The following is a 14,360-nucleotide window of genomic DNA, read 5'->3' as shown; positions in this document are numbered from 1 at the left end:
CAAACGAAAGGCCCATCGCGTCGGATTCCGATAATTGTATTGGCAAATGGTCCAGGCCTCGCTGAGAGGTGGGGAGGAACGGGGTTGTAAACAGAACGATACGATGTCTCTGCCGGGCGTCGACATTGGCTGCATACCGCGCGCGAGGCGCTTTGCTTATCATCGCGGATCGATAGCCTCTCCCTTTTTTCTTTCTTTCTTTTTTTCTTCTTCTCCGACACGCAAATGGGCAAAGACACGCTATTTTCCAATCAACCCCTTTCCCGCTTGGTCAACGTGTCACAGCGCGGTGAGCTAGCTGGAGAAGATCCCATCGTACAACCCCCCCCCCCCCCCCCCCTGCTCCCGTCCTTCGTATATCTCCTTGCTCGCCCGCGCGCACGGACAAGCAGTCTCAACCTTGCAATTTTCAAGCATCTCACATTTGTTGGGACTGCAGCTCTGCCGCGTGATCATGGGCTTCTCTTCCGACCTGTACGGCCTTCGGTGGCTCTTTGCTTTGGTCGTGCTGCTCGCGTACGCGGGCCAGCAGAAGATCCGGACGTACAACCGCCTCAAGGCATTCAAGGGGCCGCCCTTGTGTGGCTGGACCGAGGCGTGGCATGCCTGGGCGATCCTTTCCTTCAAGTCGCACCTGCAGTACGATGGCGTTTGCCGCAAGTATGGTGAGTCGCGCGCCGGCCATGCAGCCGGCATCGCACAGACGACGACGACGGCGGTGGCTAACATGGCATCCGTCTACCTAGGGACCATCGCCCGCGTCGGCCCAAACGATCTTGTCACCTCGTCGCCCGAGCTGCTCGCTCACATGAGCGGGATCCGGTCACAATACACCAGGACCGAATGGTTCTACCGGGCCTGTAGGCACATGCCGGGCAAGGATCATGTCTTTAGCGAGATGGATGAGCAGAGACACAAGCGGCTGAGGCAACAGATGGGATCCGGGGTGAGTTCTCCTTCTTCTTCTTCTTCTTCATCATCTTCTCCTCCTTCATCTTCTTCTTCTTCTAATGATGCCTGCTTGACTTCGGTGTTCCCAAGAGACCGGATGGGATGGACGTTGAACCGCTGACATGCGAGAGCTCAAAGTACTCGGGGAGAGAGAACCCTGGACTGGAGGAGTCGATCGACTCTCACGTCTCGGACCTCATCCAGCTGGTCCGCTCGAAATACACGTCGACGGACGCGGCGTCGAAGCCGATGGACCTCGCCCAGAAGATCCAGTACCTGACGCTGGACGTCATCAGCGACATCAGCTTCGGCAAGGCCTTTGGCGACCTGCGCGCCGACGACGACGTGTTCGGCATCGCCGCGTCGGCGGACACGGGCATGGTCGTCTTCACGTACAAGATCGCGCTGGGCCTCTACAAGGTCCTCCAGTCGCCGCTCGCCGCGCGGCTCTTCGGCCCCAGGGAGACGGACGCGACCGGGTGGGGCCGGATGTTCGCCAACGGCCGGGCCATCGTCAAGGCGCGGCTGGCGCTCGACACGCAGAAGCGCTCCGACATGATCGCCTCCTTCATCCGCCACGGCCTCAGCGAGGACGAGATCCTGTCCGAGACGACGCTGCAGATGATTGCGGGCTCGGACACGACGGCCGCGTCGCTCCGCGCCGTCATGCTGTACCTCATCACGAACCCGCGCGTCCACGCGAAGCTCCGGGCCGAGATTGACGCCTTCGTCGGCAGCGCCGCCGCCGCCGCCGAGGCCGCTCGGCCCTCCGGGATCGTGTCGGACGCCGACGCCCGGAGGCTGCCGTACCTGCAGGCGGTCATCAAGGAGGGGATGCGGGTCCACCCGCCGGTGACGAACATGGACCCCAAGCGGGTTCCGGACGGCGGCGACACCGTCGTGGTGGACGGCCGCCCCGTCTTCCTGCCGGGCGGGACCAACATCAGCTGCGCCGCGTGGCCGCTGCACCTGGACAAGGGCATCTTCGGCGAGGACGCCGAGCTGTTCCGCCCGGAGCGGTGGCTGCTCGAGACGGACGAGAAGAGGCTGATGGCTATGCACCGCGTGCACGAGCTCGTGTTTGGGTACGGCAAGTACCAGTGCCTCGGACGGCCGATCGCGATGATGGAGATCAGCAAGACGGTTTTCGAGGTGAGTTGAAGCCGCCCCCCCGCCCTCTGATCTCCCTGTTCGCCGTAGCAGAAAGAGACAGAGAGAGAGAGAGAGAGAAAGAGAGAGAGAGAGACAGAGAGATTAACGATCCATCCTTCTAACACCTCCCCGTCAACAGCTGGTGCGCAACTTCGACTGGTGTCTCGCCAAACCCGACATGCCGTGGAAGGAATCCAACCATGCCGGGATCTTCATCCAGACCAACATGTGGGTTCTCGCCTCGGAACGGCCAAGCAATTGATGTTATGACTCGCTGTCTATCTGGCGGGTTCAAGCCTGAACCATGCTTCGCCCCTTAGGCGGAGCGGTGCCACTGTAAGAGTAGGTTTATGGGGGGGGGGGGGGGGGGGGGATATGATATCAAAGGCTTTAAACTTATCTTATGTCAGGTAATGCGTTGGCGTTGGTAGACTGATAGACGGGTTTGGCGATGAAACCCGGTCGGGGTTCGTTTGTGGCTGATTTTATTGTGGATATTCGGCCCAATTCACCGCCGGTGGCGTCCGTCAGCTCCCGCGTGGCTACGGCGCGGACCGGAGTTCAGGTCCGTCAGTTTGGCCGGCGTCGATGTCGACGAACTCCATATTGATTGAAGGATGAATGCTACCGGGGCAAAAGGGGTCAGCGTGGAACATGACTTGGTTCTTTAGAAAAATATTTAGGATGCGTCAACCTCCTCTCACTTGGTGATCAGTCTGCATCCGCTACTCTCTTTCATCCCCTCTTTTGACACCCGACTCGGTCAACACATGAACTAGCACCCAAACACCAAAGAAATAAAATAAAAAACCCCCTCTCCTGGCAAACCAAGGCTTCTCATCTCTTTTCAACCCCCCCCCTTGCCAAACTCACCACAGAAGATATGGGGTCTACTCACAGCCTCTCGGCCGAGATCGAGATCCAGGCGTCGCCGGCTGATGTGAGATCAGTGGTAACGCGCCCTCCAACAAGACCACTTATTCCTCCCTTTGCTAACCGGGCGTCGCGCAGTTCCTGGACTTCCAGCGATACAAGGAATGGAGCCAAGGATGGACCCTGACGCCGATGGAAGCCGGCAAGGACCCCTCTGACCTGAAGGACGGCGACCAGATCCAGGCCAACATGAGGGGCATGTCATTCAAGCCCGTGATCAAGGTAAGCCAAGGGCCAACCCACCTCCCGCTGCGAACTCCCCGCCTCCCACTGACACCGAAAGGAAAACACGAGCGACGCTCTGCACTGGGTCGGCTCGCTGCCGGGCATCTTCACTGGCAGGCACGAGTTCTACTTCAAGCCCAGCGACGTGAACCCGGGCGGCACGCGCTTCGTTCAGGCCGAGGAGTTTTCCGGGCTCCTCGCGTTCGTCATGGCGCCCGGGTGGTCGTTCCGGGACAAGTCGCTCGCCGGGTGGAACGAGTTCAACGCCGACCTGAAGAAGGAGGTCGAAAGACGCCTGTTGTTGGGTCAATCATGAATAGCCTCAATTTGGGGGCAAATGGGTGGATTACTGGCTGCATCAAGCGCTCTCTTATCACTCACATCATATCATCAACCCAAAAAAAAAAAAAAAAGGAAAAAAAAAGTCCCCAATTCTTTCATCATCGCAACTACACCCTCCGCCGCCAGCTGTAATGCGCTTTCGGGTCCTGCATCAGGTCCCTCATGTCGTCGACCTGCCTCGCCCCCGGCCCCCTCTCGAGCAGCAGCTGCTCCTCGGCGAGCCTCGCGTACTCGAGCGCCTGCGCCTCCATCCCCAGCGAGTTGTAGTTCAGCGCGGCCAGCCGGAACGCGTCGGCGCCGTGCGACTGGTCCAGCCGCTCCTGCCGGTACAGCCCGACCAGCCGCTCGATCATGTCCTCGTCGACCGCCTCGCCGTTCCAGTGGCTGAGCTGCTGCTCAATCTCCCACATGCGCACGAGGCGCTGGTCCGACGCGCGCACGAACGGCTCCGGGAGGCTGCAGTGCGCGCAGCCGCAGCCGAAGCCCCAGTTGCGCCGCGCGCGGTCCTGCCGGACGACGCGGGCGGTGAGCGAGTCGACGTACGAGATGGTGAGCTCCTCGCCGGGCCGGATGTCCCGGACCGCGTGCGTGTAGTGACGCAGGTCCGAGTCGTCAATGTAGAACGCGACGCTGTGTGTGTGTGTCCTGGGTCAGTCGTGTGCTCGGCGAAGGGGGGGAAGGGTGGTATAAGCACGTACTTGGGCCTGCAGTCGTGATTGAACCGCGACACTTCGGGATAGTTGCCAAAGTGATGGCCGTCCCTGATCTTGAGGCCCAGCTCGAACGAGTTGGTGTGCATGATGTCGTGCACCGTCTGTCCCGTGGAATGGTGGGCCGCCGCCTGGCCCATCTGCGCCATGAACACCGCCCGCGCCGGCTCGGGGAGGCGCGTGACGGCGTCCTCGAACACGCGGTACTGGTCCTCCGGCTCGACGTCGTCGACGAACCGGCGGTGGACGACGACCGCCGGCGGGTGGGCCATGATCCGCTGCCCGCGCCGGATGGGCTGGTTGGCGACGAGGCCGAGGCCCTTGCCGGGCACCTCAACGACGCTGAACAGCTCGCCGTCGCCCTCGCCTGTGATGGACTCGGCGGCGAAGGCGGGCAGGCGCGAGGCCTCCTCGGCGCTGAACGGGGTGGTCACCAGCACGATGCCGCGGCCGCCGGCGAACGACGGGCGCGAGTAGCTGCAGTAGACGCCGGCGCAGGCGTGAGGGCCATGCCAGCCCTCGTCTGTACGCCAGATGTCCTTCTTCTTCTGTTTCGGCGGCGGCTTGGTGGTTCCGTTGGTCACGAGCCTGGCGAGGGCCGGTGTCTCCGGCGCCAAGACGGCGCCTTTGCCGCAGGCGATGTGAGAGTCCGGGAGGAGCGGGCTGGCGGCGCACGATTCGAACATTGGGTACTGGGACTTCAGACCTTGCGCGTGGCCGAAGGCCAGGGCCGCGAGAACCATGCGCGTCCTCATGTTGGCGATTGATAAGAATGTGTCACGTAACAAAACGATACTGTTAGTTGCGTGGGCAGTAACAACACCCACATATCGTGACAGAATGCTTCCCTCTCTTTCTGGGCGTGATGAGGGTGGGATGGGAGGAAGAATTGGTCTGATGTCTTTCTGTAGTTCGTGAGAGCAGAAGTATTCGTGAAGGCCCTGGCGAGGGCATTCTCGTTGTTTCAAGGGCGAGTTTCATGATCGCTGCACCTGGGTCCGTGGCCCGGTGAGCCCGGCATGCGAGCCCTGAGCTTGGCGCAAAGCTTAAACGTAAGGAACCCCTGGGGAATTAGGGTGTTGGGTTGCAAACAGTTTCAGAAAAAGAAAAAGAAAAAAAAAAAGAAGAAAAAAGAAGAAAAGAGAAGAAAAAAGACAGAAATGTAGTCCTGGATAGTTGTCGGCTTGGCCCAGAGTGTGGGTGGTCCTGGACCTGTCAGCTCATATTTGACGCTGGGGGCTGCATCAACCCGTTCCGGCGGTGCAGCTGGCCGACCCGGGCCCGGGTTCCCAGGGTTCAAGCATAGGCCCCCCCCCGCCATGGCCTGGAAACGGAGATCAATCTACAACGAGCGCTCAGTGACGGAGATGGCAACACCACTGGGCGAAAACAAGGACCCCAAGGGGTTGACTGACGAATGTCGTATTATTTACTCGTAAAAGTGTTGCTGACTTCCCTCTCAGAAGCCATGTGTGGTATCATGGGCAACCGACTGAGAGGCTTTTGACTAGGTACAAAGAATTATTCAAAATTTGATTTGTGCATTAAATCATTTCCTCCATCGTCATCAGACCTCCTTCCCGTCACCCCCGCGATCGCTCATCTAGGGAGCGGCTGTGGCGGTGGGCAAGCAGGCGCAGGCGCTGCTGGCCTGGGCGACCTTGTCCTCCTTGGCGCAGTTCGTGACGGCGTGCTCGGGGAGGACGGCGGCGTCCTTGATGGGCGAGGCGAGGAAGGACTTGCAGAAAGCCTGGGACTCCTCGAGGCGGCCGGGAACGGAGGTGGCGCGGAAGGAGCGCAGACAGTTGTCGGCGTTGCAGACCGGGGCCTTGGGGCAGTCCTTGCCGGTCAGCTTGACGACGAAGGCGCCGCGCTCGATGGTGTTGATGAAGATGTAGCCCGAGGGAAAGTAGGCGTACGAGGACCAGGTGCCGACGAAGCCGACGTAGCCGCCGCCCTCGAAGTCGTCGTCCTCGGGGTAGATGTCGAACCAGGCGGCCTCGCAGACGCCGGCGCCGGTGGGGTCCGAGGGGATGGAGGTGCCGTCGAGGACGCGGAGGCCGGCGCCGTAGTGGGACTGGTAGATGTAGCTGTCGATGACGTACTGGTTGTGGTCGATGGCCTTGGTGGGGTGAGTGAAGACTGTGCAATCTCGATCAGTATCATTGAAAAAAATGTGCGGAAAGGGCTTTGTTTCATGGGATGCCCAGAGAAGGAGAAAGAGGAAAAAGAAGAAAACTGACTTCCGGTCTGCTTGGGGTTCTCGAGGTCGCGGATGTCCCAGATAAAGGTGACGGGGTAGCCGTCGCCGGCGGGGCCGTTGCCGCGCGACTCGTCGAGCTCATCGTCGAGGACGAGGAACTCCTGGTTGTTGACGTCGAGGACCCAGCCCTGGTGGGTGTAGGAGGCGCCCTCGTAGGAGATGCGGGAGATGATGTTGGTGACGTTGGCCTTGTCGGTGACGTCGTAGATGGTGAGGGTGTCCTCGTTGTAGCCGTAGCAGATGTCACGGCCCTCGTAGCGCTTGTCGGGGCCACGGTAGACGAGGCACTGGGCATCGTGGACGTAGCCGTCGCCCTTGGCGCAGCCCAGGGAGACGGGGTTGGCAGGGTCGGTCAGGTCGAAGAAGTTGAGACCGGCGGCGCAGAGGGGGTCGGTGCGAGGCATGGCGCCGACGGCAACGGCGTAGTTGAGCTCCTCGTTGACGACGACGTTGTGGGCACGGCCGAGGGGGAGCAGGGCGTTGAAGTGGCTCGTCAGGTCGAGCTTGGCGTCGAAGACGACGGGGCTGGCGGGTTCGATGTCCAGGAGCTTCTTCATGTCGAAGATCTGGATGCCGTGGCCGACGGCCTCGGAGCCGATGACCATGTAGTGCTTGTACGAGCGGATCTCGCGCCACTCGGAAGGAGACGAGTACTGGGGCAGGCGGCCGAGGTAGACGAGCTTGCCGTCCGAGAGAATCTCAGCAAAGGCGGTGCCCTCGTACTGACCGATGGCGACGAACTCGCGGCCATCATCGTTGGTCCAGCCCCACGAGGAGGAGCCCTCGGCAAGGGGGCCGCCGAGAGCGGCGTGGCTAAGGAAGGAATACAGGTCGGCCTGGGAAGGGTGTCATTGGGTGTTTGCAGTGTCACAGAATGCAGGGTTTTTGGCGAGGCGACTCACGTTGTGGCACCTGAAGGTGTTGTTCCTGTCTCCGACGACGGCCTCGGCCCAACCGTTCACACAAGGAGTGTAGCCCAGCTCGGGCCACACCTCACTATTGTAGGCGCCGGCTGCCTTCTGGCGAGCGAACTCAGCCTAGAAGGGGGTTATATTGTTAGCAATTCTGCCCGGCGGCGGCGAGGAGGATGAACGAACGGGGGGGTTCTGGGAAGTCCTCTCACCTTCTTGCTGGCAATGACCTGCTCGTGGATCTTGCCCGAGTCGTAAAGCTCGGCGGCGAGGGCCTCGTCGGGCTGCATCTCCTTGGCCACGGCGGAGGCGGCGAGGACGGCAAGGGAGCCTAGGTAGGACGAAGCGCGAACCATGATGGCGGGTTGTCCGATGGCACAAACAAACACGGCAGATGCGGGTTTGCTTGAGTGATTAGGAAGGGGGATTGGACTGGACTGGGGTTGGCGAAGGAGGGAGGAAACGGAGGGATTCCTTAGAGATCAGTAGCGGACGAATGTTCATGGAGAGACGGGCGTGGCCCTCGGCTTATATTCTCATGGCCATCGTGTGGCCGCGGCCAACCAGGGCAGCAACGGCCGATCCCGATACCAGCGGCCAGCCAGCGTCGCGTTGCATGCTAGTTAGTCACTGGTAACGTACCTGTCAAGGAATCCTGACATGCAGCATGCAGTGGACATGTTGGGACGCATGTTGTACCCAGCCAAGAAGCGTTGATCTGGGCACAGAAAATGGCCAGCGGGACGTGTAGCAGTAGAGCAAAGCAGGCGGGCGGGTCCAAACAACATTGGCGGGCTGGCAGACTTGCCTGGGTAGCTAGCTAGCATCTGCATCGCACCGCGAGGGAGAAAAAAAAAGAGAGGAAGAAGAAGAGGAAAAAGAAGCAGTCATTATTGGCCATGATGGATAATCATCAACAAGCAATTCCCGGACGGGTGCCCGGTGTCATTGGCCACGCCGCGGCGGACCTTTTCTTGGAGGCTCTTGGCGACGAGCTCGAAGGGGAAGGTCCCGGGATGACGAGGTACTTGGCGGACAGCCGTCCGGGGAAGGCACGAAAGCGGGGCCATGTGGGTCCACTCTTCCGGGAAGGAAGAGGTGTGGGGTGGGGTGGGGGTGTCGCTCTTTCTCTTTTCTGCTGCTCCCACCTCACCTCCTTCCTCCCATTTTCTTGAGCCGAGAGTGTGTTTGTTGCTCGACGTGGCTTGCTCGACGCACGTCTTCGTACACAGTTGCTGTTGTCCCTGATGCGATACTGCGAACCACAAGCCTGCCTGCCTGCCTGCCTGCCCGACTGCCTACCTTTGGTCACATATAACTAACCATCTCTGTTGTCTTGCGTACTCCTATCGGGGGGAGACACAGACAGACAGACAGACAGACAGACAGACAGACAGACAGACAGACAGACAGACAGACAGCCGCAGCCACAGTCTCGTGTCTTGGATACCGAACCGCTCTCGCACAGCAATGCCCTTTGTTCGGGTGGTGCCCCAGCGCCCCGTGTCGAGCTTCCTCTACGGACCAACGGCGTACGTCCTCGAGCACCTTCTGGAAGCCCGCTTGCCTGCATACGACGGCTCCTGCGAGCCGAAATGACGACGGGCCCCGGTGTGGCGTCGTTAGCTTCCTTGCTACCTACCTACCTAGCCAGCGCGTCCGAACCTTGGGTACCTTGGAGGAAAACACGCACCGCGAAGCGAGACCGACTGATGTTCGACACTCGCCGCTGCCAAAAGTGTCTGCCAAGGTTGTTCGGGTGCCTGGAGCAAAGTACCATGTTGGACAGCCATTGGACAGACGGACGCATGCGTTGATAGCCAGCCCGCCAAGAAAAGCAGCCAAGAACTATAATGCGACGGGCCTGCTTTCCCCCTGTCCTTGCTATCACGAGGTGGCTATCGTTATCTAAAGAAAGGTTCGGACGACCCAGATCTTTTGCCATTGAGCCTCTTTGAGACATGAGCGAAGCTGCTGCAAATGGTATGTCCAGACCGCTCGAGTGCATGGCAATCAATCTCCCCTCACTGACACCTGAAGGAGTACGGTGGTTGCATTTGAATTACCTACCGACGACGAGTGGGAATAAGCGGCTTTAGCCCAACTCTATCGGAAAGTCAAAAAGAGTTTATTTTCTCTCCAAGCCAGGACGACAGGGGTCATATCACACATGCGGTGGGTAGCTTGTATAACTCCGTACATCGTATATCGTATGTATCCACCTCAAAAGGCTCGGCATTGTGCCCGCCGGCACCATCCACATTCCTATTTCATACACTGGTTGAATCAAGCCTGTCGACGAAGCAACATTCACCCGCCTCCTCCACCTCCTCGCTCGCCTCCAGCCAAAAGGCCGCATCTCCTATATCGTTCCTAATGACCCAATCCCAATCCCCCCCACCCCCCATATCTCCCCCGCTTGTCCACCTGCTACTGTCTGCTACGCAAGCCTCGCTAAGCCTGCTTTGGCAGGAGACCAGAGCCGTCACTCTGGGTCAATATCAACAGGCTCCCTCTTCCTCTCTCCTACCGGCCCAACCTCTCCACATTCACAACTTGGCCCTGACGCCTGTCGTTTCCCTGCTCTGCCTCGCCAATGCTCGTAAAGTCCGATATTTCCTGCCCTCGGTTGCCGGCATCCGGCATGGTTGCCAACCAACAGCCCGCCGAGAATCCCTGTATGAACAGCTAGCTTCCTCTTCTGATCGGCGGCGCGCGCGTTGCCGACCTAGACTGCCTGCCGCTTCCGTCGCATCCATGCACACGCGCGTGCGTCATCGCGTTGCCGAATCCGGCCATTCGACGCATGGAGACGCGGGATGGAGCGCATACCTACTATCGTCACCGGGCTCCGCGTGGCTTGCTTCGCCCGGTGAGGCTGTGGCGTAGGCGAAAATCACCGGGGCACCTCCGACAACTCTCTATGGGCCTTTTTGAGACAGCCGATCGCGCTCCCGTGCCGCAACCCCGTGTCGGAGCTCGCGTAACGGCCTGGCGTCTCGGTTATCAGGCACCTAAGTAGGCCGTTGACCTTCGGGCCCTCCGCCTCCAGACCCGAGCCCGCCGGACACCGTGCCGCAGATCGGCCGGCCAGCTTCACCTCTGACTGGCTTTCTTCAGATCTCCCGCATTCGTACGTTGGTTGACAAAGACTTCAATCTCGACGTTCCTGTATAAGTCGGCATTGTTCGGCGACTGGACAGCCCGACACTTATCCCTTGCCTGGTTTAGCCGCCTAGACTGCCATGGAAGCGTTCGCATCGTGGCCGGGTCTGGATAACCCTGTACAACACGGAGTGGGCCAGAACACTATCCAGGGAGTATTGAAGACTGCCTCACTTGCGTATCGCAGACGCGGCATCACCTCGATCCTTTGTTTCTGTCTCTCACAATCAGAACCAAAACATCACCCACTCATTGAGCGGGGACGAAAATAAAACTCCCCTTACATGGACGCAACTGCTGTAAACCACCCGATGGAGGGGTCAAACTTCACTCGGTCCCACTCGGCACAGGTATGGAAATCAGTATATAGATGCACGGCCGAAGCGATGGGATTCTCGCTTTAGCTTCCTACGTCCACGTAGCTGCTGCCTTCTCTTCACTGTCCGTCTTCTCTTTGGCCGTTCTCGGCGAAAAAAATGCTGCTCTCAGTCGCCCGCCTGGTCTCGCTCGCCCCGGTGATCAACCTCGTCGACGGCTTGCTCATACCCTCTTCCGCGGCATCGCTCTACGACCCCATCCCTGGCTCGGACGCCTTGCCCGGGGCCCTCGCGCCCTTGGAAAGGCATCCCGTCCAATGCCACCGCGAGAGCGACTTCCCCGGCCACGCCGACATCCACTACAACATGCAGTGGGAGGCCGTCCACGAGTTTTGCGACAAGAAGGCGTCCGAGATCTTGACCTCGACCATCCACGACCCGGCCATGGGCAGGTTCCCAATCGTGTTCAAGCACCGTCTGAGGTGGAAGGACTGGCCGCATCGCATCAACTACGACTTCTTCGTCGAGTGGGTCCGGGGTTGCAGGACAGAACAGCACTTCCAAAGGCTGGACTTCCCCTTGAACAGGGGCGGCGTCAATTGCCACACTATCATGAGGGATAACTACCTCCAATGTAAGACGCCCCCCTTCCCCCCCTCTCACGGGCATTCCAACAGCGAAACTGCTCGTCGTCCGAGCGACCATACTGATGCAGCATACCATAGGCAACAACGGAGGAGTTGGTGGAAGCACCCAGGTGGGATGCCTTCTCTACACCTTTACCGGGGGAAAGGGGGGCAAGTGCATCTTGACGGATGAGGAACTCAAGTTGAGAGATGAATATGACAAAAAGCACAGCATTGTTAGGCCGGATGATATATGTCGTCTGTGAGAAGCCCCTCTCCAACTGGCATGCGGCGGGCATGCCATGCCGCCTGGATACAGTTTCTTGTAATTACCAAATACCCCAACATGTGCTGGTTCTGCCACCGAACTCTACCGCTTTGCTCGTGAGTAAACAGACAAAGCCAGGCGGTTGCACGCCTGCTTTTGCGCATTCTCGATCGCGCAGTCGTACGGAATCGGCATTGCCTTGCTTTCTATGTAGTCTTTCTCTTACGTGCAGCACGAGGACGCTTTTATACTGAACCCAACACGGGTCTGACAAGCCATACATCTATGCGCATCCTTTTCTTGTTCCCGTGTCCTGCCAAGATTCCAGACGCTTCATCTGACGTGTGGAGGATTACCTATAGATAGCACAGATCAGCTGGGCGGGGAAACGCCTCCCGCTGCCGATGAGCCTCGGCAGGATTCGAATCCTTCCGACGGGCAGTCAGCAAGCCAAACTTTAACTCGTCCTCGGGAAGGAAGAAAAAGGAAAAAGTCCACTTGAAGTGAATGAAACGGTCATGGCTGGGAAAGAACCAGACTCGAGTCTATTTGAGTATCTCTCAATGTGGCTTTCGCTCTTTCGACCAACTTCCAAAACTCAGCCGCTTTACCATCCATGCGCTTCTCATAGCGACTGCCTGACTCATCAAATCACCTCGGAGAAAATGGGAAAAGTCTTCTACCAAAGCCACGTTATCCAACGTACAAGCTCCGAGTTTACTGGGCGGTGGACCTTCAAGAATGACCATGGATGGCTGCGCGATAGATGACACGGCAATGACACCCGAACCATTCTGGCTGAAAGGAGATGCAAATTCACAGCAGCTGCAAAGTTCACAGTCGAAAAGTACCGGGAAGAAGGAACTTGCACTAGAAGCGAGTACGCAATTGGTTCAACAATGCAAGTCAAAGTACAAGTCTCGTGCGAGTGTTCCGTCCCCGCCCCCCTTCGGCTCTCCCACCGACGCGACAGGTGTCGTCCAGAAACGCCCGAACGCTAAGAACCGTTGTTCCACCTGACGCACCTGATGCGACGGGCGTCGGCACCTCTGCTGTCCAGGTTCACGCACGGGTTCGCTTCGTCGTTGGCCCAGCTTCCGAGCAAGTCGCCGGTGCACGAGCCGCCGTTTCCGGTCTTTCCGCTGTAGTAGAACCACGGCCCCGACGCGAAGTAGACGGAGTGGCTGGTGTCGTCCATTGTGACGTCGACGTTGAAGTTGCTTTGGTGCTCATAAGACGCGGTCCCCTGGGCACTGTTGTGAAAGAAGACGATGTCAGCAGGCGTTGCGATGTTGGGTTCACGATGTCGAGGAACGAGAGAAGGGAAGGTTGCGGGCTCGTTCGGTGTAGGAAGCATACATACCAGTTGCCGCTTGAGAACTCGTTGGCCTTGCGGTTGGCACGAGTAGTAATCACCGATCCCGAGACTGCCGTAGCAGCGCCCACGGCGAGGATGGCGTTGAGGACGAAGCCGGTATGCATTTTGATAGTTGGAAAGCGGGGGGTTTGGGTGTTGGGCAATGTGATTGATTATGATTCAAGTGAATTGGTTCGAGCTTTCGTGATCTGATAGAAGACAGTGTTGGAGCTGTGATGGATGGTACAGAAAGAAGAGAGTTGTTTCCGTGAAGCTTGATGGCCTATATATACGCTTTTCTGTTCCTAGTAATTGAGCAAGAAGAGACATCTCGGACGTCAGGAGGCGGAGCAAGGCAGCAGTCGAGCGCGAGAGTTGTACCCGCCGCGAAGGATTCTCGATTCCACCGAGGCTGGAGCAAAACATAACAGAGATCTACAGAAAGACCCATCCTTATTCGAAGGCATCAGCACTAGACCCCAAGGATCGCATTCCAAACATAGTTATTCTGACTTCTAGTCCGTTTGCTCGTAGTAGAGTTTGCTCGTGCAGGTTGCCCTTCTGCCCTCCGCCTCCTGGGTGCGTGATCGGTAGCTCGCTCAAAAAACCCACATACACGACAAATCCGCGGCTGACGATGTAACCTCGCCGGAAAGAAACTCTGCATCTGCCCAAGGCCCAAAGTAACATACAGGAATGTATCTGCCTACCTCACGAGTTCCTGTACAACAGCCCAGCTGTACGGTGTAACTAACGGTGTCTAGGTATACCCGCAAGTTTCTGGAGCAGAATGAAAGCGATTGGGCCCCGTCGGAACATTGCTTTTAGGGGGCAGGATTATGGACGTCAACAGGGATAGACAGCTGAACGAGAGATCGTCCGCAGGGGGGGGCCATAGCCCCACGGGATTTTGGATTTGCCAACCAGGACTGGGGCAATATTGGTTCAGAATATCGGTGCCTGGGTTGATCTATGCACTAAATTTAGGTGCGGCGCCCAGAAGTCAAGATGTCAATGACGCGCGAGGTGAGATGATTTGAAGTTGAAGGATGCAGAAAGCAGTCAGAAGTTGGTTCATCCCTTCATCGCCGGCTGCTCGATCCCTTGTCAGAGCCATCGTTTGGAATGCATGATGTGTGT

At 58.5% G+C, this 14,360-nt stretch overlaps 6 protein-coding genes across 6 annotated transcripts; 3 read left to right on the top strand and 3 right to left on the bottom strand.

Moving 5' to 3' along the window:
- Window positions 1-340: 340 nt before the first annotated feature.
- Window positions 341-2,456, top strand: LY79DRAFT_610030 (cytochrome P450). Its single transcript, XM_060561934.1, has 4 exons — window positions 341-665; window positions 747-946; window positions 1,090-2,103; window positions 2,243-2,456. The coding sequence occupies exons 1-4, from the start codon at window positions 455-457 to the stop codon at window positions 2,363-2,365; spliced, it is 1,548 nt and encodes a 515-aa protein (XP_060412596.1). The 5' UTR covers window positions 341-454; the 3' UTR covers window positions 2,366-2,456.
- A 530-nt stretch (window positions 2,457-2,986) lies between these two features.
- On the top strand, window positions 2,987-3,577 carry LY79DRAFT_518511 (uncharacterized protein; the record flags this gene model as incomplete). The annotated part of the gene is made up of 3 exons (XM_060555037.1): window positions 2,987-3,055; window positions 3,115-3,258; window positions 3,320-3,577. The coding sequence occupies 3 exons, from the start codon at window positions 2,987-2,989 to the stop codon at window positions 3,575-3,577; spliced, it is 471 nt and encodes a 156-aa protein (XP_060412595.1).
- A 133-nt stretch (window positions 3,578-3,710) lies between these two features.
- LY79DRAFT_518609 (uncharacterized protein) lies at window positions 3,711-5,056 on the bottom strand (the record flags this gene model as incomplete). Its single annotated transcript, XM_060555045.1, has 2 exons — window positions 3,711-4,233; window positions 4,302-5,056. The coding sequence occupies 2 exons, from the start codon at window positions 5,054-5,056 to the stop codon at window positions 3,711-3,713; spliced, it is 1,278 nt and encodes a 425-aa protein (XP_060412594.1).
- An 860-nt stretch (window positions 5,057-5,916) lies between these two features.
- LY79DRAFT_580991 (uncharacterized protein) lies at window positions 5,917-7,843 on the bottom strand (the record flags this gene model as incomplete). The annotated part of the gene is made up of 4 exons (XM_060560163.1): window positions 5,917-6,455; window positions 6,557-7,412; window positions 7,479-7,613; window positions 7,700-7,843. 4 exons carry the CDS (start codon window positions 7,841-7,843, stop codon window positions 5,917-5,919), a joined length of 1,674 nt encoding a protein of 557 aa, XP_060412593.1.
- Window positions 7,844-11,128: 3,285 nt separating this feature from the next.
- Window positions 11,129-11,861, top strand: LY79DRAFT_591420 (uncharacterized protein; the record flags this gene model as incomplete). Its single annotated transcript, XM_060561280.1, has 2 exons — window positions 11,129-11,603; window positions 11,695-11,861. 2 exons carry the CDS (start codon window positions 11,129-11,131, stop codon window positions 11,859-11,861), a joined length of 642 nt encoding a protein of 213 aa, XP_060412592.1.
- Window positions 11,862-12,746: 885 nt separating this feature from the next.
- Window positions 12,747-13,509, bottom strand: LY79DRAFT_266329 (uncharacterized protein). Its single transcript, XM_060551981.1, has 2 exons — window positions 13,227-13,509; window positions 12,747-13,116 (listed from the first exon to the last, which is right to left on the bottom strand). Exons 1-2 carry the CDS (start codon window positions 13,343-13,345, stop codon window positions 12,861-12,863), a joined length of 375 nt encoding a protein of 124 aa, XP_060412591.1. The 5' UTR covers window positions 13,346-13,509; the 3' UTR covers window positions 12,747-12,860.
- Between the last annotated feature and the right edge of the window lie 851 nt (window positions 13,510-14,360).

This window comes from Colletotrichum navitas, assembly GCF_030913465.1.
Source record: "Colletotrichum navitas strain CBS 125086 chromosome Unknown LY79scaffold_43, whole genome shotgun sequence".
In the NCBI taxonomy this organism is placed as follows: Eukaryota; Fungi; Ascomycota; class Sordariomycetes; order Glomerellales; family Glomerellaceae; genus Colletotrichum; species Colletotrichum navitas.
The sequence above is the reverse complement of the archived record's forward strand: the minus strand, read 5'-3'. Positions and strand labels throughout refer to the sequence as shown.

Excerpts from the sequence above, each read along its gene's own strand:
- LY79DRAFT_610030 (XM_060561934.1), top strand. The coding sequence starts at position 455 with ATGGGCTTCTCTTCCGACCTGTACGGCCTTCGGTGGCTCTTTGCTTTG. Across the intron at positions 947-1,089 it reads GGCAACAGATGGGATCCGGG|TACTCGGGGAGAGAGAACCC; the intron begins GTGAGTTCTCCT and ends GAGAGCTCAAAG. Across the intron at positions 2,104-2,242 it reads TCAGCAAGACGGTTTTCGAG|CTGGTGCGCAACTTCGACTG; the intron begins GTGAGTTGAAGC and ends CCCCGTCAACAG.
- LY79DRAFT_266329 (XM_060551981.1), bottom strand. The coding sequence starts at position 13,345 with ATGCATACCGGCTTCGTCCTCAACGCCATCCTCGCCGTGGGCGCTGCT. Across the intron at positions 13,117-13,226 it reads GAGTTCTCAAGCGGCAACTG|TGCCCAGGGGACCGCGTCTT; the intron begins GTATGTATGCTT and ends CTTTCACAACAG.